The sequence below is a fragment of the Clavelina lepadiformis genome, chromosome 7, assembly GCF_947623445.1.
Source record: "Clavelina lepadiformis chromosome 7, kaClaLepa1.1, whole genome shotgun sequence".
Lineage (NCBI taxonomy): Eukaryota > Metazoa > Chordata > Ascidiacea > Aplousobranchia > Clavelinidae > Clavelina > Clavelina lepadiformis.
The window spans coordinates 17,823,406-17,850,122 of NC_135246.1; the positions used below are offsets into that span (position 1 = coordinate 17,823,406).

A 26,717-nucleotide genomic window follows, 5' to 3' on the forward strand; every position below is an offset into this window, starting at 1 on the left:
TTTATTTAAAATAAACACGACAACTACGTTCTAGAATGGGTTAAACTGCTGCATTATGATGACATAAATGAAGGTGTTCACGTTTAATAGGCAAGACATTGTTTAAGCAGTTTAAAGACATGGACTTGAAATTGGACTACGGCTCTGCCTTTTGATTGCCCGTAAATTCATTTCACTAAATCACTTTGCAATCATTATTTTGATCATTTATTTTTCATAATCGTGATACTTTGTAAATTACTATTTGTTTTGGTCACAAATAATTTTCTTTGTTATTTCCAATACTAAGTTGGTACAAACAACGGAATGAACGTTTTACAAATGCTTTGACAATACTTTTTTCTAAAAAAAATTCATCGATATTTTAAATCATAAAGAACGGTTCATTTACATCATTTACCATTTTTTATTTTAAAAGTATGCCTATTATTTAAAACTTTTTTTAAGTAATCACTGTCTTTTTTTTCTCTTACGTCTTGCAGTTAATGCATACCGTGACTTAACAAGAAAAAAGAAGTCCCATTGCCTTCCTGTGCGTTTCCTAGTTCAATCGTTCGTTCACTAGACCCATAATTCTCAAGTTGTGTGAAGAAAAGAGCCGGAATTACCACTGGGCATCCATCCCAATAAGAATTTAATACTTAAACAAAAAGCTGTTTGGATGATAACAATATATAAACGAAAAATCAGTTACATCAAGCATGCAAGAATTTTAGAGTCCAGTCCAGTACCGTAGCCAACTAGCCTAACTAGGCCTAATCTTTGGCATTTTTTGGGTCTAGTATACAGTGCTCAACCACAGGATGCCTTTGTATACTAGACCCCAGCTACTCAAATTATGACGTCATCTGGTTGTGCACTTGTATACTAGATTAATTGTATACTTCAGTAAACTGCGGCCGAAGAAGTAGACACTTATTTTATCAGCCGCCGTTTACCGAAGTTGGAAAATAAGGTAAACGGCAATTATAATAGTCAGTGAATTGAAATATGTGCTAATTTTCAACATTAAAAGATGTACTAATTTTTCCAAAGTATAATTATAATTTAGAACCAACCCCTTCTGACCCAAGCTCACTTCTCATGACTAAGCCTAAATTAGATCAAAAATAAAGAAATCAAACACTAGCAAGATTTGAACCCGAGGCATCCAGCATATGAGACCCATTGTTAACCACTACGCCACCGCATGCAGGCATTGCTTTGTTCTCTCCGTCTAAAATGAGAATCACAAAGCTATCAGTGAAAATCTGCCAGTCACCGTATTATGATTCAGCAATTTTGGTATACAAACGCTGATGAAATAGTCACTTCGTAAAGTTAATATCCTATTCTGCATGCTTGTCTAAATTGCTAAGTTTGGAGATTGAACTTGTTTCAAGGGCAATTGTTTTTTAACAACCTGAGTGACTAAGGATGTCCGCTGAAATTTTTTTAAAAGGGTATTCACTAAATGAGTAGGTTGCCACTACTTCACGGGAAAAATTGTTCGTTTAAAGCTATTTTTTGAAATTTCTTGTTAACCTAACTTAAATATTTACATATAAAACATAGCACTGTATTAACCTAAATCTACCTTCAAATCTAAATGTAACTCCAATAAAGTCTTAAATAGCTAAAATCGACTTTTTGCATACTAATTCTTTTAACCTAACCTTCTAACAACAGGCTGCATGATCTACATATGGCGAAATAGTCACTTCGATTGAGTAGTCGTTGCAGTGCTTAGGTGATGCAAAAACTTTTATCAGTCTAAGGATAGCTTTATATTGATAAATGGGTTTTGATGTCATACTACTGCTTGGTTACAGTGCAGTATATACATATCAAATCAGAGAGGCTATAGTATCATATAGGCCTATAGACTACCATTTTAAGTTAAACCAATTTAACCATTTTTTAAGATTCAACGTCAATAGTGTGCTTAGTAGTGGTGGAGTTAATTTTGTGTTTCTGGAATTGTATATTTGAACAAGGTTTCATCAAACATAACGGCATGGTTCTGGAAAGCACAGTGTTGTGGTAAGGACAAGCATTATATCCTTTGCTCGTATTATGCAGAAGTATATGTTTGAATTAGAAATTAACAGAAGTAATGTATTTTGGCATACTTTAGAATATTTGCGCTACGCTTTGCGGCGCATGTTATAGAGCTGTGTTATATTTTTATATATGTTTGCTTATTATTGCTTAACTTTGTTGTTGTGTAATCAAATGCATGGCTTCATTTGCAAACATACAATTGCTCTTTCTGTGCCAATCACTTTTCCATTTCTGTTTCATAAACTCAGGAAAAAAACAAGCATTGTAAATTGTTAATATGATATAATCGCTGCGAGTAAATCCTGCAGCATTTCCTGGCTAAAAACACCTAAATAATAGCACTTACAATTATTGCATTGCAAGCCTTAATGATGTGTTCTAACTTCTTACGTATCATTAACAATAAAGATTTTATTTCAAGTGTGGACAACAGCGAGTTTATGAGGAATGGGGATTACCTTCCAACTCGAATACAAGCTCAGCAAGATGCAGCAAACATGGTGTGCAGAGCCAAGCTTCGCTCCAATCCTGAAAATAATGTTGCACTTGTGTCTATGTCAGAGTAAGCTAGTTATAATCGTTTGATTTTTGACTAGAAATCTTACCAATGCAGGTTGTTTGAGATTATTCAAAATTGTTAAATGGCATTTGAAATGTTGTTGAATGTAATATTATACTATTATGATAATACATATGATATAATGAAGTAAAAAACATTGTGCAATGTTGGTTAAATGAAGTAACATATAATGCTGTATCATTGGTTTTAGCATGCAAGTCCATGTTACTCTTACTGCGGATTCTGGAAAACTTCTGTCAAAATTAAACATGATTCAGCCCAAAGGCCAACTTAAGTTTTTAAGTGGTCTCCGAGTTGCACATTTGGCATTAAAGCATAGACAAAGTAAAAATCACCGAACAAGAATTGTTGCATTTGTTGGAAGTCCAATTGAAGAGCAAGAGAAGGAGGTTAGATCAGAGGATTTCTTTGTGCATTTTCAATCTGATTTCACACCAGTGTTGCCATAAAGTTTTTTTTTACTGATAATTGACAATAGGATATTTCTGTGTCAGATAGTACAGGTCGCCAAGAAACTAAAGAAGGAAAAAGTGTCCGTTGATATCATTAACTTTGGTGAACATCAAGAAAACACTGACAAACTTACAAAGTTTGTGCATACGCTTAATGGGAAAGATGGATCTGGGTAAAACAAATTATTATATATTGGTCTAATAAAATCAAACTTATTAAATTTTAATTAAAATAAGCTCTTTAAACACTCTTCTGCATGAAAGGTCACATCTTGTTACTATTCCACCCGGATCAATGCTGTCAGGAGCAATATCAAGCTCAGCCATCATTGTTGAGGAAGGTGCTGTACCTCCAGGTCCTGGTGGCACTGATTTTGATCTCGGATTTGATCCCAGTGCTGATCCCGAACTTGCTCTTGCACTTCGAGTATCGCTTGAAGAGCAGCGTCACAGGCAAGACGAAGAAGCGAGAAAAGCAAAGACGGCAGCCCAGGAAACCCAATCTGCTCCTGCTACAGCTGGAGGTAACAAGAGACAGAGTATATACTGAGCAGCTGGGAATTAGTGAGTTGGTCGGCAAACACTTTGTGTTGGATAACTTGTGATCGGTTTTGAAACCTTCTGAATTGTGATATAACATTTATGGACCAACTTAAAATAAACTTATGTCTTTGGGGTATTTTTTTTTAGTTGACACTTTCGCCTTCTATTAAGGCTGCTGACTCTTCTGAGGTCACAAGAAATTAAAAATAAACATACCGTTGTGTGTTTGGTAACATTGAATGTATTCTTTCAGGTAACCAAAATTCCGAGGATGATTTGCTTCAAGCAGCGCTGGCGATGTCGATGGATCAAAAGATGATTCAACCTCCTGCCACTGCGCCTCCTGCACCAGTGACAACAGTAGACATTTCAGCAATGACGGAAGAGGAACAAATCGCTTATGCAATGCAGATGTCCATGCAGCCTACACCAGATGGTACTTGACTTCATTTTCATTTTCTACTCCGTCTTCTGTTTTATTTATTATGTTTTTTCTAGTTATTTTTCTATTTTATCTCAATTATCTTAATTATTTTTATTTTTCTGCACAACAGAGAGTGCTCCTCAGACTCCGATGGAAACAGAAACTGCTGCTTCTGCTAATTACCAACAGAAGGTAAACTGTGTTGTAATATTTCTGTAAGATATGTTTTTCAAATATTGCCATTTACCAAGCTAGGTTGCTAAAGTGGTGACTACAAATTTTACTTTTGAACTCCATATATATAGTATGGTGGTGCTATTGTCAAATATTTGTATGGTTTCACACTATTTAGTGCTGCATGACTGTCAGCATTGCATAAATGCGAAACATTCAGATCTTGAACCTTGCTAAGCAATGACCTTTCAGAATTACAGCAACTGTTTAGTGTCACGAAACTAGCATCCTCATGTTATATACAGTCTAAGCTGTAAAATGTTTGGCAGGCTGGTGATTTAGTCAGTTGTTGTTTTTTTTTCTTGGTACTACTTACTGATACTAAACATTTTAAAAAACAATCCATTGAATTCCATCATATACAAAACCTCAAGTGAACAGCAAACTGGAAGGAAGTGTTTTATTTATTATTTATCAAAATAAGTTTTGAAAAATGTCTGTAGAGTTCCAATTTGCAGTGTCCACAAAGCCATTTACAACTCTAAAATGACGTCATGTGTCAAAGTCTGTAACCTTAATTTGACATGTACGGGAACAAAATGAGAACACGCTTTTTATTCTTGAGACGTTACGTGAGAGGTATATGTTGCGCGCTATCACTTTAAAGCATACGTTACGTTAAAGAAAAAATAAACTCCCAGAAATACAACAAAAAAGCTGGTTAATAAACAAAATTTATAATAAATTAAAGTTTCCGTTCAATGAAGTCTCAAGATTTTAAAAGATACGAATTTCATTTGCACCATCTTCGTTATCCGCGCTACTTCTTTTTCTATTCGCACTACTGTGAACGGTCTCACAGGTTGGAAGTCACTGCACTACAGTATAATGAGCAGAAAACAAATGTTGGATTGTTGAGTGGGCTGAGTTATATCTACCGTTATTGCTGGTTATTTTCTGCAACAAAGGGTGAAGCGTTCTTTTTAGAACGCCAGTGTTAATTTCATGAAAGGACTAAGATCAATGCAGGAAAAAATCTAAAACATTGGAATAAGACCAATCAATTTGTTAGTTTAAGCATAAAAATTATGTGAACTTATTGCTTTGATAGAAGTATTCTAGCAATTTTGAACTTATTACGATGATGGAATTATTTTGTTATTAATATAAAAATGATTCTCCTTTTTTAACTACATAACTTTTCCTAGAGACAAATTGCAATCAAGTTCTGTTCATTGAAATGTTACTTAACTAAGATCTGCATAACATGGTAGATGATGTAGTTGTGCTATTATCAGATGGAAGCTGCAGATTATGAAGAGAGCGACGAGGAAGTTATCACCGATCCGGAGTTCCTCCAAAGTGTTCTGCAAAGTCTTCCGGGAGTAGATCCTCAGAGTGATGCAGTGAGACAAGCCATGAGTGAACTAACGCAACCAAGAAGATCAAATAACGATAAGAAAGAGGAAGATTCATCAAAGAAAGATAATGCTTAGAAGGGTGATGACATCATTTAATGCAATCATACTTGCTGCATATTTCTGTGCTTGACCTGTTAGATTATTATTAATATTATTGTTTGAGCTGATATAATAGAATGAAATCCAAATTTGCCCATAGGACACATACTATGGTTAGTTAAACCACCTGAATATGCTTTTAAAAGGGTATTTTGAAGAGATTGCATTTTGTGGTGTTGAATCGAAGTTAAATGTCAAGGTTTTATTAAACATTGCTGTTCTCGTGTCACAAATGGTTCCTACCAAATATATTACTGTGGTGACGAATTGGGTTGGTCATTTAACCACACACAACGCGATATTCTATAGTCTATACCAACTAGCCAGCTATCAGAAGCAATTAGTTTACAGATGTGCTTTGTTAGAAAATAAAACAACCAACAGTTAAAACAACTTTGCATGATTTTATAAAGTTCATAACAACGATGATAAACTTTTTTATATGAGCAAACGCAGAAAAATAAAAACTAAAAAGTCAACAAATAAATGCTGATTTGAAAATATTATTTGGCTTGGATTTTACTTATTCTTGCTAAATACGTCGCTTCTTTTCCTTTTATTTTATTCTGAATTTCAGCTTTGGCCGGTAAAACCATTTCTTTTGTTATGTTTTCTATTATCTTTCTTAAGTCTGATGTAGGAACAGTTTTTACGATTTCACTTTCAGATGACTCAACAGCTTTAAGGACAGAATCGGCAATTTGTTCGGTGATAGTTGCTTCGTCCATCGCGTCAACACTTCCAAGTTTCTGCAAAATAATATAAAAAGAATATTTTCAATGGACAACTTTTAGACATGGATTATTATCTAAAAGTCTAACAATTGGGTGTGAATTGAAAATAATCTTCGATCTTTAAGGTGATTTCATTTTATTGGTGAAAATAACTTTTAGTCAGCCTGATCCACCTCTGTGTCTTTCTGGACGGCAAACAGTTCGTAAGTTTCAACTGGGATCGCTTCCTGAAGAGGTGGTGGAAATGGCCCAGACATCTCAGGACAAACTTCCGTGCAGAGCTGTTTCAAGTTTTAATATTTGTTTGTAAACAAATTTGATCCAACGCACACACATTAAGAGGTTATAATGTGTAACTTGAACCATAACTGGGTACTAAAAGCGTGACATTTGGTGGTCACTGACAAGTCATTTCAATTTACCGGGGATAATGATTCAAGTTTTAAAAGCAAGGTTGAGAGTAACAACAAAATATTAAGCTTGTACTGCTTCAAATCAATTTACGATGTTCTCTAATCAGATTGAAAGGTTCATTAAGCAGAGCTTGGGCAAAGATATCTGTAAAATTCAATGGCAAGCACTAATTTATGTCATAATCAGCCAAATATATTCCACTCACATCAGAACCAATGATCAGTTCGTCTTGCTGCTGTGTGAATAGATACTCATATAACTTATAGTGTTGGAATATTGTTGTCAGAAGATATTGCATTATCAATTTTGCATGTTCTAGTTTAAAAAAATAGAGTGGAATGGAAACAACATCTGGGTTTTCTGACCCAACACCAGAAAAGCACTCCTTCAAATAAGTGATATTTTCTGCTTTCGACATCTGATGCTCTGTGCGAAACAAAACGCCTGTACTTTGCACTTCAGTAGGCAGCAGGATAAAACAAATTTGGTACAAATCAAAAAATTTTGTGACCAGTTACCTTTAATGTTGTTCAATATATTAGAAACTAAAGTGATGAAGCCACTCAGTTGTCGTTCATCGAAGCATTTATCTTTGGCCCAGTGGAAGGCAATAACGTAACAATCCAGCTGGCATGCTTGTGTCAGTTCAACTTTGCTTTCATCAAACTCCAGAATGCTTGCCATTTTTCTGCAAGTTAAAATCAACATTGTTTTTTGAGGTATACTCAAAGATCATCGTTTGAAGGCTTCGAGGAAAAACTTATGAAGCATTATATCAGCATTAATACTGCACAGTGCTGGTAAAAGAACTTCCAATGCATTTGTGTAGTTGAATGAGTGAGTGTACTTTTTGTTTGACCATTCTGCAACGAGGTTAACACAATCTTTTTCGCACCCCACAGTCAATGGTGAAAAATAAACCCTACAATGTGCCATTGTTGAATTGAAGGATTACTTTGATCAAGTTTTATGCTTAAATTGCACAGAATAAACCTTGGTCAGTTAATTCTCTAATTAAGTTGAGATGACATGAAGACAAACCAGATTGCGTTCCTCAACCTGTTTGGAAGATATCTCATCTGCCCAAATTGCTAATTCTATTATCTTTATATCTAATGTTTCAAGCATCTTACTTTTGCAAAGTCCTTTGATTGCTTTAGGTTACATCCCATTTATTACTAAATTATTAAATTTACGGGTTTAGTGCAGAACTACACAATATATTGTATACTAGACCGTATCTACTCAAATTGTGACGTCATTTGGTTGTGTACTTCTGCACTACACACAATTTTACTTAAAGTAAAAAATAATCTTACTCTTCTAGTTCGTGAGGTGTCTCACATTGTGAAAGTGCACGAACTTGAGATGGTACAAGAACCTTCCAGGCAAATGATCCATTTGGTTCCTTTTCAAAAGCTTCTTCATCCTTTGTACAAACATAGCAAAGATTATGACAAGCAAAATAGTAAATGTTTAAAATAATTGACATTTCATGGCCCGGTTAATGCAACTTCAACTGAGATTGGACTTTCAATTAAAGCTATAGACTGCAACCTGCCGCAATGAGTTAAAATTTGGCTCATCTATTGGTATAGCAGTGCACAAGCGAAATAACTATGACATGGTGATGTGCAAAAAATACACAAGTTTTTATTCTTGAATTTTTGAAACCATACCACTTCTTGTCCCCAAGGGATAATTTTTAAGTATGGTCTCAGTGTACAATATTACGCTTAAATTATTTCCACGGTTTTCTTGAAAAATACATTCTCAAAATATAAACATAACAAAAATCTACAAACCGTCATAGCAGAACCATCTTTTGTGTTTTTTGACTTGCCACCTGAAGCATGCTTAATGCTCATTTCTTACCGTTACCGTAACTCCCCCCACTGAAAGAAGTAGTATAAGAAGCTTACGATTCTCAGGTCCTGTTTGTTTTACGTTATTTAACTCGCCAAATCACTGTAAATGTCCTCGCAAATAGCTCTACCTTGTTCATTTGTTGACAATAAAAACACAGATTCATTGTAAAATCAATGAGGCGTATCAGGTTGCTAGGGCAACAAACGTCACCTACAGCCGAAACGGTTGACTGGTCAAGCGAATACTTAGACGCGAATCAAAATAACCTCACCAAGTGCAATGTTACGATGTTTTAAATAATTTAATAAAGCGAGGTTTTAAGAACGATTAAATCGAAAATTTTATATCATACATAGTTGGGTTAGGCAGAAAAAAATTTAAATATCCCAAAAATGATGTATCCGCCATAGAATGCACACTTACAAATTCGGTAGTTTCTGCTCGAGCATTAAAAAATTCTAACCGAGCTCAAGAAAAGTTTTATTTCAGTTCGAAAATAAATAGACAATTCCGATTCGGATAGTTAACAAAATTGAAAATCAGCACATATGTTTAATACCAAATTAGTTGCTGTTTGTTTACTTAGCCAACTACACGGCGCAATTGAAGACAGCAAGTTAACAAAAGCTACTTTTCGTCTAATATGGTTCAAAGTTCTTACAGCGAAGTGTTAACTAAATGTAGCTTGCAATGTTATAATTAACAATCTACAGTGTTAATCAGATTTGAAAGTAATTTGTGAAATAAAGTGCAATACAATAGGTGTACGGTTACGCTGTAACTCGCTCCTCGCAGTCAATGGTGCAAAATGAAATAAATAGGTCTAACTGTGATTGAACCACCGGTAAATTAAAAAGTTGGTAGTTACAAAAAACTGGTTATATCAGCCTCTGTTCTTACCCATATCATGTATACTTAGCCACTGTACTTTCGTTTCGATTCATAATTTAAAAAATTGTTTAGTTTCGCTGAGTAATTGCGTTTTAAACTGTTTTGGATAGCAATGTTCGCAGTGCCGGATAGCGGCATTGTTCACAGATGACAAACTTATACACAAAATAAAATAACACATTTTGGAGAGAACTATAGTTTACTTTTAATCAACATTTTAACATCGTTTTACTTACTTCAGTCTTTTCCCTTTTCTTAGCGGTGCCCTGCGATATAAAATAGACAGATTTTAAGGAGGATCTAAAGACATTAAAAAAACAACACCCTCTTGTTAATGTTTACAGCTTATTTGCAACATTTTTGTAACTAGCTCAGTTCTATGCTAGGTCTAGCATTGTTTTAAGCATGCCTAATATGCAGTATAGCTTCCAAGGAAGCTTTTGAACGGCTTGAGCTGGTACTTTTTTAGCTTCTCTTTAACTGCAAGCCAAAATATCCCAAAGAAAATGTCTAAAATCGAAATTGCGAAGTTTTTTCAATCTTTATAGCCTTTCTTCTGCATAGCTTAAGTTTTTGTTTACCGTCGGTTACGGTATCACTTTGAGAACCACCATACTGTAACCTTTTACAAAGTTACGCCGTTTAGCCTATTGCTGGTACACCTGTATTCCCCTACCGATATGCCCACGACTAATTATATATCGTAGCAGAACTTACCCGAGCTTTCCGATTTGCGCTTGGCATCTTTTTTGGTTTTACCATAATGACTGTCTTTTCCGAAAGTTGCTGAAATTTAGGAGCTTTCAACCAGCAATATCAAGTTACTTTTGTTTTTGAAAGCTAAAACGCTTTCTAAGGACCGCGACATACGATTGTTTTTGTGCAGAGCAATTACGGAATGGATTAGTAACAACGGTAATTGTTTTTCAAAAAAGCAAATCAAATTTTTTGTTAAGAATTGATACTAGATCTTCCATTCATTCAAAACGATTACCTTATGACGTCACATAAAGGGACAATAGCTGAGCATCTAATTGCGTAGAAATCTTATTTTGTAAACAATCTGAACAAGTGAATCGAAGCAGTGATGTGCGGCCTGGCCAACTGTTGGGCACACAAAAATGATTGTTTCGTTAAAACCAAGCTTGCACACGTGCATACAGTAGACGTATTTTAATATTGTGCTAATTGTCATAACTAGCCCTTATTTCTACGGAATTCTAGTGCAGATCTGATGATATTATAATGTTGTTCGTGTTTTATTTTATGCGTTTAACAATAAACGCTGTGCTATATTTCGGTCGTGTTTAGTATAGGCGACCCGGCTTTGATTACTTCGGAATTACGTCATTCGTACTACAGCGCACAAGTGCGGCACAACGCGCTAGTTCTAAATTGTTCAGTCTGTAACCGTCTACCGAATGCAACTCTATTCTGTGCTCTGAAAACAGTAACCGTTCCATTGAGAATCAATAATATATCAGTATTCAAAACATTGACAGTTTGATTTTGGTACTGTGATCTTCAATTAGGCTGTCAGTGTTTGACGAAGATGCTTATCAACAATGGAGTCAGACTAACGAACAATCGATCAAGCAATAATTAATTAACAACAATCAACCCTAACAAGAACACGCTTAGTTAGCACAGTGTATTTTCTCGTTACCTATTAAAAACGAGTTTTTAAAAGCCATCATTAGAGTAGTCGATTAAATCTTTGTCAAAAACCTAAATAAAAGAAATAGTGAGAATATCTTAATATTTAAGCTTATATCTAGCTTTTTCTTGCTAGATTTGCCTTAAGTAGTTCAACAGTTTTATTTTTACAAATCCAGCAAGTGAAGTTTTACCTCTCATGACGGCAAGTACTTGTCAAGTACATTCGTGAAATAGGTCACACTCTGGCGACATGATGTGGTTTTATTATGCATGGTAGCTATACGTAACCTTTTACGTATTAAGTACGTAATTAAGCGCATTGAGGCTCCGGGACAAGCAGTCATTGATCAGACAAAAATACGAAAAGCGATTTATTTTTTGAAAAGCTTCCTTAAGAAGTTCTATCTGAAACGTCAAGTCGCCGGAAACATCAAAATATGTTGATCACGGAGCTGCATCTGTCGGCATAATTTGGTTTTGTGGTAATTCTTTTTAACAGGGATTTGAGCAAACTGCACTTCTCCAGTTTTATCTTTCCACACCACATATATTTAACGTCGTAACTTCTTAATGTATATATTTTGACAAGGAAGCAATGACATTATTCTGTAAATGCTACAACATAAGCAATTAAGGTAAATTAGCAAAGATAAATTTAAAGCATAAACAAAAACAATGCGAACACTTGGCAACTTTTGTACAACGTATCATAAAAAAAATAAATCATTGACAACATCGAATTAGTTACGATAAAAAGGAAGTACAAATTATATCATATGTTAGAAAACACTCTTTTACAAATGCTTGCAATACCAAAGCTGTTTATAATCAAAAGTTTTACATACAACATGTATTGAAGTGACGTATCAGCAATTAGAGGTTGTTATTGGACAGTTGTGGCTTCTCACCTATTTACTTGAGCCAACTACCAACGACCAAAGAAGCCCTCGGTACATCACGTGTAGTATACAAAAGATAAAGTGTCTTTGTAATTTGAAACATGAAAAAATACATGTAGATATTGTAATGATCAATAAAAATATTATTTTATATTTGTGGTTGTCCCTAAACAACCCTTTTTGTCACGTTTGAATTTGCAATTCCGTATGTACATTGGAAGAAACAAAATATACCATTTCCAATTTTAGAGTAAAGGAAAACAATCACAAAATTTTTCAAAAAAGGATGAAAGCAAAGGCGTACATCTACATGATCTACTGGGATTCCACTTTAAACACCCTTCCTGCAACAATGCTGTAGGTTTATATGAGTTAAGAAAAGGCGGAGCAATAGGCTGGAACTTTTGCTTTTATTATCGGCAAAACTTCTCTGCTCCCATTTAGTTCAAGCTTTTGAAGCACAGCTGTGATCTCATCTCTCTGTGTTCTATCTGATGACATTCGTCTTGCTAGGCTTGTCATCAAAATCTAGAGATTTTGCAATAATTTTGTGAAAAAATAGTGTGTTTGTAATTACCCCGTAGAATGAAACTACAATCATTCATTTAAACAGTGCTGATATATGTTGCCAAACAGTATAAACAATGGGTATAACACATCAACAAATCAACTTAACACACTTAAATAAAAGCTCGAATATATTTTCACACCGAATATATCAAACTTTGCAGTAAATGGCATATAAAATAATGTTACTTTGTAAACAACTGGTCTGGTAATACCTTCAATATTGGATCTAACTCATTTCCAACGCAGTCACTAAGATGGGACAATGCGATTAAACCCCGCGTGAATGCTCCACTATCTTTAGAACTCAAAGCAAGTCTCAATGATGGAGCAACCTTAAAAAGAAGTGGGGAGGCTTTCTGAGCTGCTCCAGATGCAGTTAGTAACTCTTTGAAGCCTTCTATGGAGACAAATGTGTATGGATGTCGGGTTTCACGCAAACCCTGTGCATGGAATGAGAAATTATAAGAAAATATTTGAGTGAAAACATAATATAGTTGAATTTTTCATGAAGTATTTCTTCATTCTCCTATTTCATTAGAAAAGTTGTACTTTAGTGTCATTTACAACTTTAGTCATCATTTACAACATCATTTACTTTAGTCTCCTTTACAACAGATGAAAAGCCGATAATACAATGTGTCAATAACTTTGATGATTAATTACAGTACCTCTGCTAAAGTGACTAATACAGGATCGAATGCGACCTCATCTTTTGGAACATCCCATTTTAATTTATGCTTCACTGAACCATGCACGAGCCGGCAAGGGATGCCTCCTTTTGTATACACCGATTCAAACGCAGACTGCGAAGATTTCTTTGCAAACTGCAAAATGTACGCAAGATATCAGGCGACTGGCACAAATACAGGGTTATATTAATTGTATAACACACCCATCTAATTTACATGATAAGTAAATAATATAAGTTAACTTAGTCATATGTAATTAAATTTCATTTTGAACATGAGTTGTTGGTTAAATAATCTGATCAAATACCTTAAATATAGTGTAAAAGTTCTGTTGTACAACACATCCATTTTTGGATGCTAAGTAGGGCACCCATAACAATATCGAAGTGACTATTTCACTGGTATCCGTTTACTAAACTTGCTGAATCACAATACAGTGACCAACAGATTTTTACTGGTGGGTTCAAAACTAAATAATTCAGTAATACAATAAAAAATGTGACACATCGCACATATTTAAGACACATCAGTGATTGTGTATACATAGCAACACAAAGTATATATAGGTTAAACATAATTTTAAAAGTCAGTTCATAATAAAAACTTTCTTCTTAATTTTACTGCTGTATAAAAGTTTTAGGCTAACTAATGCAGCTCTTTAGCCTAGGCTGGATTATTATTGGTTAATAATAAGTATAATAAAAATTTATCAATTTTAAACAGAAATAATAAGCACATCTTACTGGATCAACTGTCTTTGGGTTAAGCTTGGCTGACGGAAGTGGCTTACGTTTCTGTTCAGCAGATCTTGGTTTGGTTTGACCAGTTGCAGCTGTTCGATTTGACATGGTACGCCTAGCCTAGGCGTAGGCGCGCAAAGCGGTCGTCTAATGTCCAGAAATGTCAGAATTGTGTGAAATTACTGATTACAACCACACTTTGAGTTGTAACTTGATAATTATTTTGTCTATAATAAAGATTTTATACCATGACAAACCACTTTTGGCACTTTTTCTAAAGAATTTTGGAAGGTGACCAAACCAAAGTTATCTTTTGAAAGTTACCTCGGAACGCACAACAAACCTAAAATTTCTATAAATCAAGGATCAACGGAAAAAGTCTTCGCATTTATACAAGGTGCCAAATATTACATCACCAAACAAGAAGACGTGCATTTGCGTTTCATATTTTCGCTAATGTTATATCAACAGCCAAACTTCAAGTTCCATTTGTAAATATTTCTAGAAATTTAAATATGTTAGTCAAAATCCTACATAATACTTGATAACTAGGGTCACCCTAGGAACTGTTTTATTCTCATATCTGGGAGTTCCCCAGACACAAAATCGATTGAACATTTTCTGGCTTATGTTTTTTGTGATGTCATGAATTAAGACTCAGCCATATAGTTTGTAAGCAGCTGTTGGTAAGTATAATTTGATTATATATAAGCAAAAAGTTATCAGAAGAATGGACAGCTTTAACTGGGAGCGACATAGAACTACCTTAAACAAAGTGAGTAATTAAATAATAATAGATAAATTCGTCTCTTTTCCTTTTGGAATTCCTTGTTAAAATTTATATTTTTCGACACGAGCTTTCGCAAGGATATAGTTTGGTAATCTGAATGTTAACTTTATATTTTTCGACACGAGTTTTCGCAAGCATAAGTTTGCTTCTTCAGGTGTACTGTGAAATGAACACTGTGAAACATTTCACAGTACACCTGGAGAAGCAAGCTTATGCTTGCGAAAACTCGTGTCGAAAAATATAAATTTTAACAAGGAATTCCAAAAGGAAAAGACTTTCTTAAAATTTATGAGACTTCAGGCAGTCAGGGCTACTATGAGTTAGTTGTAATATTATTAACCTATATAACGTGAGCATGTTAGTTTAATGATATCATTAAGTGTTGTACTGACGTCATAAAGGCATTATAAATGCTTTCAAACTTTGCTTCATTTAAGTGGAAGAGCAAAGTATAAGCGACACCCAGATAATAAGATAATGTTATGAATATGAGTATACAGCCTTTTACTATTTTATTTTTTCAGATATTTTTTCGAGACAAGGACTTTATAAAAGAAGGAACAAAGGAATATGATGATTTTTGGCTCTTTTTTAAAAAATTTCAAGTGTATGAAGCCAGGAGGAAAAGCAAGGAAAGTCACTCAGCTTCGTCGTCTAATTTATCATCTTCTTTGAATATTCCTATGCAGTATCATCCAAGGTGACAGTTTCATGTGTAACAAAAAGAATATTGTTTTTTTATGGTTATTAATGTCGTATTTGAGCACAAAACTGTTCTGGCATGCTTTATTGCTTCAGCTAACATTTTTTGATTTGCACAAAAGATTTTAATAAAATTTTATCTATAATTAATTTTTACTATTTATGTTTTATTCTACATTCATAGATACAGGATAAATATTTCCATTGTTACAAAGGATATTGATGAAAAAGTTCACTCTCATAGACATCATAAAGAGAAGAAAAAAAGGAAAAGGTTGTATTCAAAAGCTTAGATATATAAAAAAAATCATTAGCAATACAACTTTGACGACGTGCTTTACACTATTTGTTAACAGAAAACATGAAAGCTACGATGATGATTTTGGATGTGAGGATGATGAGTTGTCTTCAGAGCGAATATCTCAGTTTCGTTCCGTAATTTTACATTACCTTGATTTCTGCCAAAAACAAGATTTCGTAAAGCTTAAAAAGCTAAAGACAGAGCAAGCAAATTTACCAATAGCGCATTACAAAGATGAAATTGTGAAAGCAGTCAAGGAAAACAAAGTAATTATGTCAAAATGTTTTCGTAAGCGTTGAAACAGATTTAATGAAATTTGTATCCAAATTACTGTATTTTGCCTGACAATCTTTCTTGAAATTGAACAATCGAAGTTTTAAAATTACATGTATTCACATGTTAATTTGGTGGGAACGATGCCTAGAAATGATCAGTGATTTTTGGGTAAAGGACATTCTTAAAAATGAAAGAATACCTTAAACCAAAAATATAATTGTAGATAAAAAATATACATCTTGGCATTTGCCATGGAGTGCTTTCAACTATCTTTTTTTCTCAGGTTACTATTGTTGCTGGAGACACTGGCTGTGGAAAATCAACGCAAGTTCCTCAATATCTAATTGAGGCAGGATTTACCCACGTTGCATGCACACAGCCTAGAAGGATCGCTGCAATTTCATTGTCTAAACGAGTTGCTTACGAAACGCTCAATCAGTACGGCTCTGAAGTTGCCTACCAAATAAGGCACGGTATTTTTTATTATTCATTTTGTTACTTATGACAAACCTACACTGGTAAATCAATCATCGGTTCTAGGTTAACTTATAACGTGAGAGTTTTCAATTTTTTGGAAAGTTTGCTGATTGACTGAGATTATACGAGTGAGTGAACTTTTAATTTAAACAGATTTGAAGGCACAAAGACTAAAGCTACACGAATCCTGTTTCTAACTGAGGGTTTGCTCCTGAGGCAAATACAACAAGACCACACACTGAAGCAGTACAATGTTATAATTTTGGATGAGGTAAATATGGCGTATAAGCTGTTTGTAGCTTCAGGTGTATGTTTGTTGTTTGTTGCATTTTGTTTATGAAAAATTATACATAAAGTCATACGTCAGAACTCAAACTTAATTCATTGCTGGAAGCCATTTGAGATCTAAAAAGTTTAAATTGTAAAGCAATGTTGTTTCCTATAATAAACAATTTCGTTCAAGTTTAAAATAAAATTGACTTCCAAGGTTTTCACAAATAATGTTCTAATTTCAAGTTGTTTGAGTTTTATGGGCTTTCAAGTTTCATTGTATTTGTTTTATTTTCTATGGTTTCCAGTTAATACAACCAGTCAATGAGACAGAGTTGTGTCATTATTCCAAAATTTCTTATTCTTTCCCAATGCCTTGGCAGGTCCATGAGCGTCATCTACAATCTGACTTCTTGTTGGGATTGCTTAAAATTTTGAGCAGTTCTGGTCATCGGGAAGATCTCAGACTGGTGCTGATGTCTGCCACCATCAATCTCGAATTATTCTCCGAGTACTTTCAGGGGTCTCCTGTTATCCAAGTCCCTGGTCGGTTATATCCCATCCAAGTGCAATATCTTCCCATACCAGTGGTGAGTTTTGGAACTGGACATTTTTACCGGGCGTTTACTTAATTTTGATAGAAGCATGACTTTTAAGATCCATGATAACATGCAAAATTTGACTCATAATTTCTCACATATTAATAAGAATATGAAAAAATAACAAATCTATTTATGAATTGTTTATTTTGCTTCAGGAAGAACAAACAGGTAAAACAAGCAGGCTAGACCCTCGACCTTATGTTCGGATTTTGCAACGGATTGATAAGAAATATCCATCGTCAGAACGTGGCGATTTGTTGGTATTTTTACCTGGGATGCAGGTAAGAAATCAAAAAGAGAAGTTTGTCTTTGGGGTCTTTTATTGGGTTAGGGTCTAAAATATACAAAGTATATTAAATACATCGGGAAATAATTGGGATGAATTGTGGATTAATTGTGATGAATTTAAAGTTGAGTTTTTTATAGGAAATCACAACAGTGGAAGGGGCTTCCCAGGCTTACGCAGAGGAAACCGGAAGATGGATAATTCTTCCTCTTCACAGCACTTTGTCAATTGAAGAGCAAGACAAGGTGGAAGAGTATTAAAGTTTAAAACCTTCCACTTAGGAGACATCTTTTCTTTTTGTGTTGTGGTCATGAACTCTAACTTATTTGTTGAAGTTGATTTAAAGTCAAAAATTTTTTTTTCTCATTTGCACAGTAATATAGGTGCTTTAAATTGTTTGATTAATAAAGCAGAGGCAGAGGATACAGCTATGCATAAATAGCTCAAAGTTAACTTGAATTTATTCTTGTATGAAATATGTTTATATGAGGGCAAATTTATCTACTAGGTATTTGATATGGCCCCAGAAGGAGTTCGAAAATGCATTTTATCGACAAACATCGCCGAGACTTCCGTAACCGTCGATGGAGTGAGGTTTGTCGCCGACTCAGGCCGAGTAAAAGAAATGAGTTACGATGCCCAGTACAAAATGAAAAAGCTGCAAGAGTTCTGGATAAGTCGGGCCAGTTCGGAACAAAGAAAAGGTGACGGTGACCATTCTTCCATGAAATACTTGTTTATGTTTTCATTCCCAATTAAATAGTATGGATTATTTATTCATTGTATCTTTATCTTTATTGTTTATATGCTGAACTATTCCATCATGATGATGATCATGATTAGGGCTACCATATGTCCTCTTTTAGGAGGATTTGTCCTCTTTTCTAAAGAAAAATGAATTGTCCTCCAAGGACACTGAAAAATTCCCAAATGTCCTCCTTTTTTGCATTTTGCGCTTTCTTGCTTATATTTTCAACAGAATTGTATGTTTATGTGACTTTTCGGCATGAGGCCTAAGTCAAGTCAAATGACTTTTCAGCGACAGCATGAGGTCTAATCATTTTTCTTATCATTGTTTTAATATAGAGAAACATAAAATCTAAACAAAGCTAAGCAATAATGCCAAAGAGGAACACGGTGTTTTCTGATGAACTGCGGCAGAAATATCCTTGTTTCAGAAAAGGACATAATGATTTTGAAGCTGAATGCATTATTTGTGCATATACGTATAATTATCCAAAAACATGTGATAAATTCTTTAAACGTAAAACTTTATTTGCATTGTACTTGCTGGAGAAATTGTCCTCTTTTTTGGCGATGAAAATATGGTAGGCTTAATCATGATGAACTATTCTAGCACTGCTGTATTATCATACTTTCTGCATATGCTGATTTTGAAATGTAATCATTGAGTCCGATTTAGGTAGAGCTGGAAGAACTGGTCCAGGCGTTTCTTATCGTCTTTACTCCGAAGATGATTATGATGCACTTGCTGATTATTCTACTCCAGAGATACAAAGAGTTCCACTTGATTCCTTGATACTGCAGGTGGACAGTTTTGGAATTTGAAAAGTTTGTCGCAGACTGTTTATAATCGAAATAACGCTGCTCTTACTGAATTGTAACTCATGACTCTCGGTTTCATGTCAGAATTGTCCGACTGATGAAAGTCTTTGCAGGGCTTAACTCGGCAATGACGCTTACTCCTGTTGACCAGGTCCACTAAACAGGAGTAAGCGTCATTGGTGCCTTGCTCAAGGTCATTACAACAGTAACGTCACTCGACATGGAACCCTGATCACTGCCAACCTTGCTCTCGGAATTCTCCGCTACCGAGCAGGCATAAAAGGACATTAATACATATTACCATTATGTTTGGGAGATAATTACCAGATTATTTTGTACACCGTTATTATTATATAATTAATTATAATTAGATGATATGTTTTGTATGTTGGTTTTACACAGCAATTCATAGTTTAGGGTGTCATAAGGTAGGGTTAGATCTATAGTTCATAGGTTAGGACGTTTTATAGATGAAAAGTATGGGAATATCCGATGTTCGATCCTTTTCATTTATTGAGCCACCACCGGAGGGAGCAATGAATGATGCTCTTCGCGTGCTTACGGAACACGGAGCAATCGATTCGGATGAAAATATAACTGCACTCGGGGAGATGCTTGCTCAACTTCCTGTGGATGTCGCTATTGGTTAGTGGACGATCGTAGATTTGAATTTTTTCTTTGCCAGTTTGTCATGAAGTTTTTTATGTTTTGTTTTGGTAATGGCGTTAGGAAAACACTGTGTAACAAAATATGGATGTTGTGAATTCAAAAACAGTTAAACTTGCGTATAACGACACCTCAAGGAGAATTGGCAAGAGTGCACAAACTGCATCCGTAAATGAACTATTTTAAACTATGGCAAAAATACACATTTATTGAATGTTAAGCTTAAAGACTTAAAAGCTTATAAAGTAGTAAATGTTTGAACAATTTAGAAAGTGCCACAGTACTTGCAAATGATTTCAAAACTAACAAATTTCTTTGTGTACTTGGCACGTTGATTTTTAGATACAGTTTGAACAACACTATCTATAATGACAGTTACATCTGTGTACAGTTTTTATTTCATGGGATTTTGTTTGTGCTGATATAAATGAATTGCCATTGTTGGCGAGATCTTTTGTATATATGAAAAAATCATCAACCAAGAGTTATACCCAAGTACTTTATGCTTCAAACATTTTCCATTAAGTTCCCATTGTTATTTACTTTTCATTGCTGACCAGTTTTAAGATATTTTTGAGTCTTGAGAGATTTTATGGTTGTGGATGTTTTTATCGTTTTTTTTCTTTATTTGAGATATTTTTATTCTGCTTGAGGTTATGATTTACGATAATATTTTTTAGTTTCTTGGAGTTGTTTATAACTGTTTACTCTGCTTAGGATTTTAATTATACAATCTAGCTGCTTGTTTGTCTCTCTTAGAACCTGGCAGTGCTTGTAAAGGTGAACTTAAACTAAAGAATTTTCTGACTGTTTAGTGGACTTAAATTTTCTCTTTGAATGGTTTCATTCATTTCAGGTAAAATGCTGATTATGGGAAGTTTGTTTGATTTCATTGAACCAGTGATGTCGGTCGCCTCAGTGCTTAGTGTGCAATCTCCTTATACAAGATCTGCTTACAATAACCCAGAAGCCTGTACAAGACGAAGACCCATAGAGTCGGACCATGGAGACCCAATAACTCTTTTGAACTTATTCGATGAATGGATTCAGGTATTGTTGAGTGATTGAGCCAAACATGAAGCTGCAACCAAGATTTTCCCTGATTTATTGTTGAGTGTTCTTCGCTTATTGCAGAACGTCAATAGCGATTTTTATATGAAGTTACTTTGCCTAAGGTTGCCCCCAAGAATGTGAGTTCGAAAAAGTGGCAAAGGTCACCAATTATTACCAAGCTAAATGGTTTGCTTGCTTTTGCCTACAGATGAAAAGTGACAGTAGGTCATCAAGCCGAAAGTGGTGCAAAAGACGTTGTCTGGAAGAGCAGAGATTCTATGAGATGGCCAATGTTAAGCGACAATTTCAAGACCTTCTTAAGGTTTGTAAAGTTTATGTTTAAGATTTATAACATCTGCTACATTAGATAATGTGGTTTTGTTTTTAAAAACTAAGTAAAATTGCAAAATGTAGTTGCTTGTCATTTATATATTCGAAACTAATTGTTGATGTATGTCCAAGGACAATGCCTTACTTGCGGCCATTGATGACAAAGACATTCCGGAAACAAGTTACAAAAGAAGGCAGCGCCATGCTGATAAGAAGAGATTGAGAGAACTCAAGAACGAGGAGAGGTTACGACATTTACAAGAAATTTTTCATCTGTTTTCGTAAGTTGAAAGGGCACCACTTTTTAAATCTGATGTCTATGGATGTTTGCAGGTTTCAGTCCAGAAAGAGAAAAGTTTTAAAAAGAACGGATGGAAAATATGAAATAGACAATTCTGATGACGATAATGACAATGCAGATAACCACCCCAGTACGTCAATCACAAGCAATGTCAAGGACCTTGAATTTAAAATAAGACATGACCTTGACAAGCTCTATAAGGTGAGATAGATTCTATTTATGATATGGGGAAAAGAAATGGGCAGTATATATATATTTTAACACTGTACATATATTGTTTCGATGGATGGAACAAATTTTCTGTATAATGTGTTGAGCAGTGGTAAATAATTAAGAAACATTAAGTCTAAAACTTAATTTGTTGTATTTGTATAAATGGCATCTGTCAATATGATGTACTTATAACCCAGGCTTCAAGCGTACGAAGAAACTTTACTTTGCGTGACATCATAATGTTGAAAATTATCTTAGTCTCAGGCCTGTATCCACAGCTTGCGTTTCCAGACGATTGCAACAATTATTCACCAGATTCTGACCAAGTAACGAAATACATTTGATAACTTCTGTTGTTTTCCATTAGTTTACATTGAAAGGAATACTTATCAAAGCCATATTTAACTTAAACTTGGTAAATTCAAAGACATTTTTCTGAAAACTATTACATTTACTGCCGGTACCTATAGTTGGTTCATTGTTGTGTTTTCATTGTGGAGGACCATGGTCATTCATAACCGAATAACTGATTTTAACTTATTTCAGTTTTACATTATATGCATCATACATACAGAGTATGCTTTAAAATTATAATCATCATTTTCAGATTTTCCATACAAAGAACAAATTATTTGTGGTCTTACACCCGAATGGTTACTTCTCACACCATCCACAAGAACTAGAACCAACCGGACGGGAGGATAACTCGCTAAAGAAAGAGGGGCAGTCAGGTCACAGGGGCCTGCTAGGCCATCGTCATCAGTTGCTCACCTATGTTTCTCTCCTTGAGACAACAAAACCTTACCTCGTCAATACAATGAGGGTAGACGTGGACTTAGTTCTTCGTTTTCAATAAATTCTGTGCACTGATAGAATATTAATACATTTTTTATTAGTGTTTGTTTTTGACTTCGCAAAAGGTACAAACAAACATAAAAAAGGAGTTTGTGCAGATAAAAAAGCCTAAGAACGATGTACTGTAAATGGAATACGTGACACTTAATGTGTAATAGGTTCCCGCTTTACAAACTCTTCTGCTCTTCGCGCAATCACTTGATACCAATGCTGACTGTAGAAGGATTGTAGCTGATGGGTGGATTGAAATTAATCTTGTCGATGCGAATGCTGCACAGAGCATAATCGCATCCATGTTGCAGCTGCGGAATGCCTGGGATCAGCTTCTTAAGCTTCGATTGGAAGCAACGAAAAATGAAAGCCACGAAGGTCCCATCTATTTTTGGGTTTATTTGCACTTTTTGTAAATTTGAGCGTTCTGGTTAAGTTAAATAATTTGAAAGTTAGCTTAAGTGACAAAGAATGAATAAAATCTTTCTAGGGTTTACGTTGGTGAGAAAAAGCAAGAAACTGCAACATTTTCTCAGCAAAAAACTCGCTGAATTTCTTGACAGCAGATTGGAATATCGCTTGCGTCGATTTACTACTTTAGAAAGACAAAAGCTATATGTTGGCCCAGGAGTGAATGACGATGACGTAGTTGAAGGTTACAGCAAACATTTTTATTTTACTATATTTCAGACAAATTTAGAAATTTGCCTAGCCGCTGTACAATTTGCTAATTCAAACCACTGCAAGATTGTTCAACTTGAAAACTTTTTTCAGGAGGTTTTGGAATATCCATGACAAAAGCCGTTCCAGACGCAGTCAAAGGAGGAATGAAACTTGCGGATTACCTTACTTATAACTGCTTGCAAGAACTGGAAGAAAGTAGCCTGAGCGGTGATTATTTGAGACAATTTTGGACGTGTCCTGTTTGTCAGATAAAAATGCCAATGACAGTTGGTGAACGCTTACGTCATCAAGCTGCATGTGGTGGAAGTAATGCAGAGGTAAGATCAAAATTAATGACTACATGCATTCTGCAGGATTTTCCTTGTTGGAAACTTTAAGAATTACTTGTTACACCAGCAGTAATAAAAAGTGTTCTTTTAAATTGTTGCAACAGTTTAAGTCACTAGTGAACATCTGTGTAATGACGTAGCAGCCTGTTAATAATCGTATTCATCATAGAGCTACTTAACAGTGAGAGCCTAACAATTTCAGGAAACTAATCAAGAAACTGCAGCTGATTCAAAGACCTCGACCAGCCTTCCACAACTGCAACGTTCCTATCACTGCGACGTGTGCGATGAAGATTTCATGTTTTCAGCCGTTGAAATACTGAAGCATAAAAGAACACACAAAGCGTGATAGGATGAGAACATAGAAAACAAAAAAATGTTGCCCAAGGGCTGATTTACGCCTCAGCACGCTCACATGATTGTTTGCAGAGTGGACTAAATAAATACAGTTTTTCATCATAAGCATGCAAATAAAACTTGGGCTAAATTCACAGCAAAAAGTATTCATTCTGCAGTATCATAGTTATTGGCTATACGCGGAGTATATGATATATTGCCATCATTACGCCGCCCCATAAGATAATATCAATCACTGGAGGGCGCCTGTAACTTGACGTTGACTCATCTTCCGACAATTTCTCCTTGCGTGTCACAGTCTCTAATTTCATACTTTTGAGTGGTGCACCAGTTATATTGTTATCAATATAAGGAAAAGCTTGGCATATCTGGTCCAATTTGGAATTGATTATGGAAAGTTGTTTGTCAATTTTGCTTTCTACATAAGGTGAAGACTCGTTTGAATTTGACATTACATCAATTGATTTGATCAGTTCACCAAGTTGTTCGTTTTGCTCAGTTAGTAACTCGTGATTAAGGGAGGCGTCTTCAAGAAGTTGAAGAAGCTGGTTTTGAAAACTTTGCAGCACCTGGTTTAAGAACGAAAACATGATTTAAGTTTCCTGCAATGTCTAACCATTGAACACTTGGCAAATGTGGTTATTATCCTAATCTACATACAGTATAAATAAGTTTCATCCTCAGTAATTAAATGAGCATCATTATCTCTCACCTGCTTGAAAGAATTGAGCACTGTAACTATCTCAGATAATTTTGTTGTTGCATCAGCATTTAATGATTCATCATTTACCATCGATGATGCCGTAGCCTTTGCTGGGATTGGTTCAGACAATAATTTATTGACCAGACAAACTTGCAATTGCTTGATTTCTTCTTTGATATCATCATATTGACTTTGCATGTTGGGTAAAACCTATTGTCATAAAACACAGATGCTGAACAACCAAGTTATCACTCAGTGTTTTGTTTTGGACCATGCTATCATTATTTATCGAAGCGGACTAATCTTAGCAGTGAATGCTGAATATATTCTTTCTTAACTAATACAATACAAAGGTAAGGGCTGTAAGTGTGTATATTCAGGTCACACTTTACTTATAAGTCTGGTTAATTTTTTAAATACTGTAATATGAAACCTCTCCTATCTTGGTTTTTATTTCTTCATTCTGATCTTTTTCCTTTATCATGTGTTGGAGGTCTTTTGTACGCACTCGGTTGATGTAAGCAGATCCCAACATACCTGCATGAAAAACAGGAAAGTTTTGTCTTTCTCCACTTTGAACAAGGTTTGTGTGTTTGAATGATGAGCAGCTTACCAAGGACTGTACCAACAACAGTCCCAATAAGGGACCAATTTTTGGTTCGTTCAACCCTTGCTCGTTCTTTTTCGTAACTGTCTCTCATCGCAGCAGAAAGTTCTAAAAATGTGTCACGTTCTTTTTCTTCAACAGAGTCTATCTTTATTTTTATTCTAAAAACAAATATAATGTGGAAAGTGGCAAAGAATGGAAAAGAGTAAGACAGAAACTATCGCATTTTTGATATTGTTACATACTGTTCCTCTTTTGTCACAAGTTCATGTTGCTCATTTGCAAGTTGAGGATACAGTGGACTCGAGTAATTGACATGGCTCAGACGTTCTCTCACATTTTTTAACTGATCCCGAATTGTTGAAACCTCTCGCAAAACAGCACGTTCTTCATGTCTGGCTTGCAGAAATTTTTTCTCTGCCTAAAAATGTTAAAGTAAAATTAATCTTGTTAAATACGATATCACTGAATGGAATGCACTCTTTGAAAATGGTATGTCTGCACTGTCCGGTTAAATTTTGCATTAGTTTACCTTTCGCACTTCTGCTTGTGCATCTTGGACATCTTTTAAACCAACAAATTCTTCATATTTTTCGTAGAAGTTAGACCAGTTTTTATGTGTCACATCTTGTAATTGCTTAAGTTTTTCGCTGCCCCAATTTGAATAAGAAGAATATGATAAAAGAAAACAGGAAGATTGCGAAGGGGTGAGCCTAATAAAGGAATGCTTGCTCGAAAAACAAGTTTCAAAACGACAGTTTCTGCAGATGCCCCTCGATATTTGAGCTTGTTTGGTAATCACACCCGCAATGCACATGCTTACAGATTCCCGCTAAACCTGTAAATATTTGTCTGCAATGCAATCCATTTAATTAGTCTAACAACTAATTGTAGGAACAGGACTTACGAATTACCGGTAAGCTTGGATCATGGTTGAAAGTCAAATGATTTCAGATGGACCACTACAACACAGCAGTCTGCACACAAACAGAACAGCACCTAGCGGATCTGTAGCACGTGAAACTGCACCCGATGGAAGCAAGTAAAAATAGATAACCACCATGAAAGCACAAAATCTGCACATTGCGATTCTGGATGGATAGCTATTTCAGCCAATAACTAAAAGTAACAGAAGTAAATTTTTGTGAATATATTTG

The 26,717-nt window shown here is 35.0% G+C and overlaps 5 protein-coding genes across 6 annotated transcripts; 2 read left to right on the forward strand and 3 right to left on the reverse strand.

The window, feature by feature from the left end:
• The first annotated feature begins 1,881 nt into the window (after positions 1-1,881).
• LOC143465459 (26S proteasome non-ATPase regulatory subunit 4-like) lies at positions 1,882-6,003 on the forward strand. The gene is made up of 8 exons (XM_076963777.1): positions 1,882-2,022; positions 2,465-2,605; positions 2,814-3,012; positions 3,118-3,248; positions 3,340-3,599; positions 3,872-4,054; positions 4,173-4,234; positions 5,515-6,003. Exons 1-8 carry the CDS (start codon positions 1,997-1,999, stop codon positions 5,710-5,712), a joined length of 1,200 nt encoding a protein of 399 aa, XP_076819892.1. The 5' UTR covers positions 1,882-1,996; the 3' UTR covers positions 5,713-6,003.
• A 117-nt stretch (positions 6,004-6,120) lies between these two features.
• On the reverse strand, positions 6,121-10,589 carry LOC143465460 (ciliary-associated calcium-binding coiled-coil protein 1-like). 2 transcript variants are annotated; one of them, XM_076963778.1, is made up of 7 exons: positions 10,362-10,589; positions 9,881-9,910; positions 8,204-8,313; positions 7,403-7,572; positions 7,090-7,310; positions 6,644-6,751; positions 6,121-6,485 (listed from the first exon to the last, which is right to left on the reverse strand). In XM_076963778.1, exons 1-7 carry the CDS (start codon positions 10,404-10,406, stop codon positions 6,240-6,242), a joined length of 930 nt encoding a protein of 309 aa, XP_076819893.1. In that variant the 5' UTR covers positions 10,407-10,589; the 3' UTR covers positions 6,121-6,239. The 2 variants fall into 2 exon arrangements, with proteins under 2 accessions (XP_076819893.1, XP_076819895.1); XM_076963780.1 differs by lacking the exons at positions 9,881-9,910; positions 10,362-10,589 and adding an exon at positions 8,690-9,101.
• Positions 10,590-11,851: 1,262 nt separating this feature from the next.
• On the reverse strand, positions 11,852-14,472 carry LOC143464777 (PACRG-like protein). Its single transcript, XM_076962760.1, has 4 exons — positions 14,205-14,472; positions 13,441-13,596; positions 12,985-13,212; positions 11,852-12,730 (listed from the first exon to the last, which is right to left on the reverse strand). Exons 1-4 carry the CDS (start codon positions 14,307-14,309, stop codon positions 12,575-12,577), a joined length of 645 nt encoding a protein of 214 aa, XP_076818875.1. The 5' UTR covers positions 14,310-14,472; the 3' UTR covers positions 11,852-12,574.
• A 364-nt stretch (positions 14,473-14,836) lies between these two features.
• LOC143464778 (putative ATP-dependent RNA helicase DHX34) lies at positions 14,837-25,309 on the forward strand. Its single transcript, XM_076962761.1, has 22 exons — positions 14,837-14,976; positions 15,516-15,691; positions 15,878-15,967; positions 16,050-16,260; positions 16,554-16,738; positions 16,901-17,018; positions 17,401-17,607; positions 17,775-17,900; positions 18,046-18,150; positions 18,414-18,609; positions 19,329-19,453; positions 19,942-20,116; positions 20,994-21,187; positions 21,399-21,512; positions 21,653-21,765; positions 21,854-22,022; positions 22,232-22,360; positions 22,642-22,857; positions 23,048-23,258; positions 23,371-23,535; positions 23,655-23,881; positions 24,096-25,309. Exons 1-22 carry the CDS (start codon positions 14,932-14,934, stop codon positions 24,240-24,242), a joined length of 3,444 nt encoding a protein of 1,147 aa, XP_076818876.1. The 5' UTR covers positions 14,837-14,931; the 3' UTR covers positions 24,243-25,309.
• LOC143464779 (uncharacterized) lies at positions 24,177-26,537 on the reverse strand. Its single transcript, XM_076962763.1, has 6 exons — positions 26,093-26,537; positions 25,806-25,981; positions 25,567-25,721; positions 25,387-25,490; positions 24,963-25,163; positions 24,177-24,819 (listed from the first exon to the last, which is right to left on the reverse strand). The coding sequence occupies exons 1-6, from the start codon at positions 26,375-26,377 to the stop codon at positions 24,424-24,426; spliced, it is 1,317 nt and encodes a 438-aa protein (XP_076818878.1). The 5' UTR covers positions 26,378-26,537; the 3' UTR covers positions 24,177-24,423.
• Between the last annotated feature and the right edge of the window lie 180 nt (positions 26,538-26,717).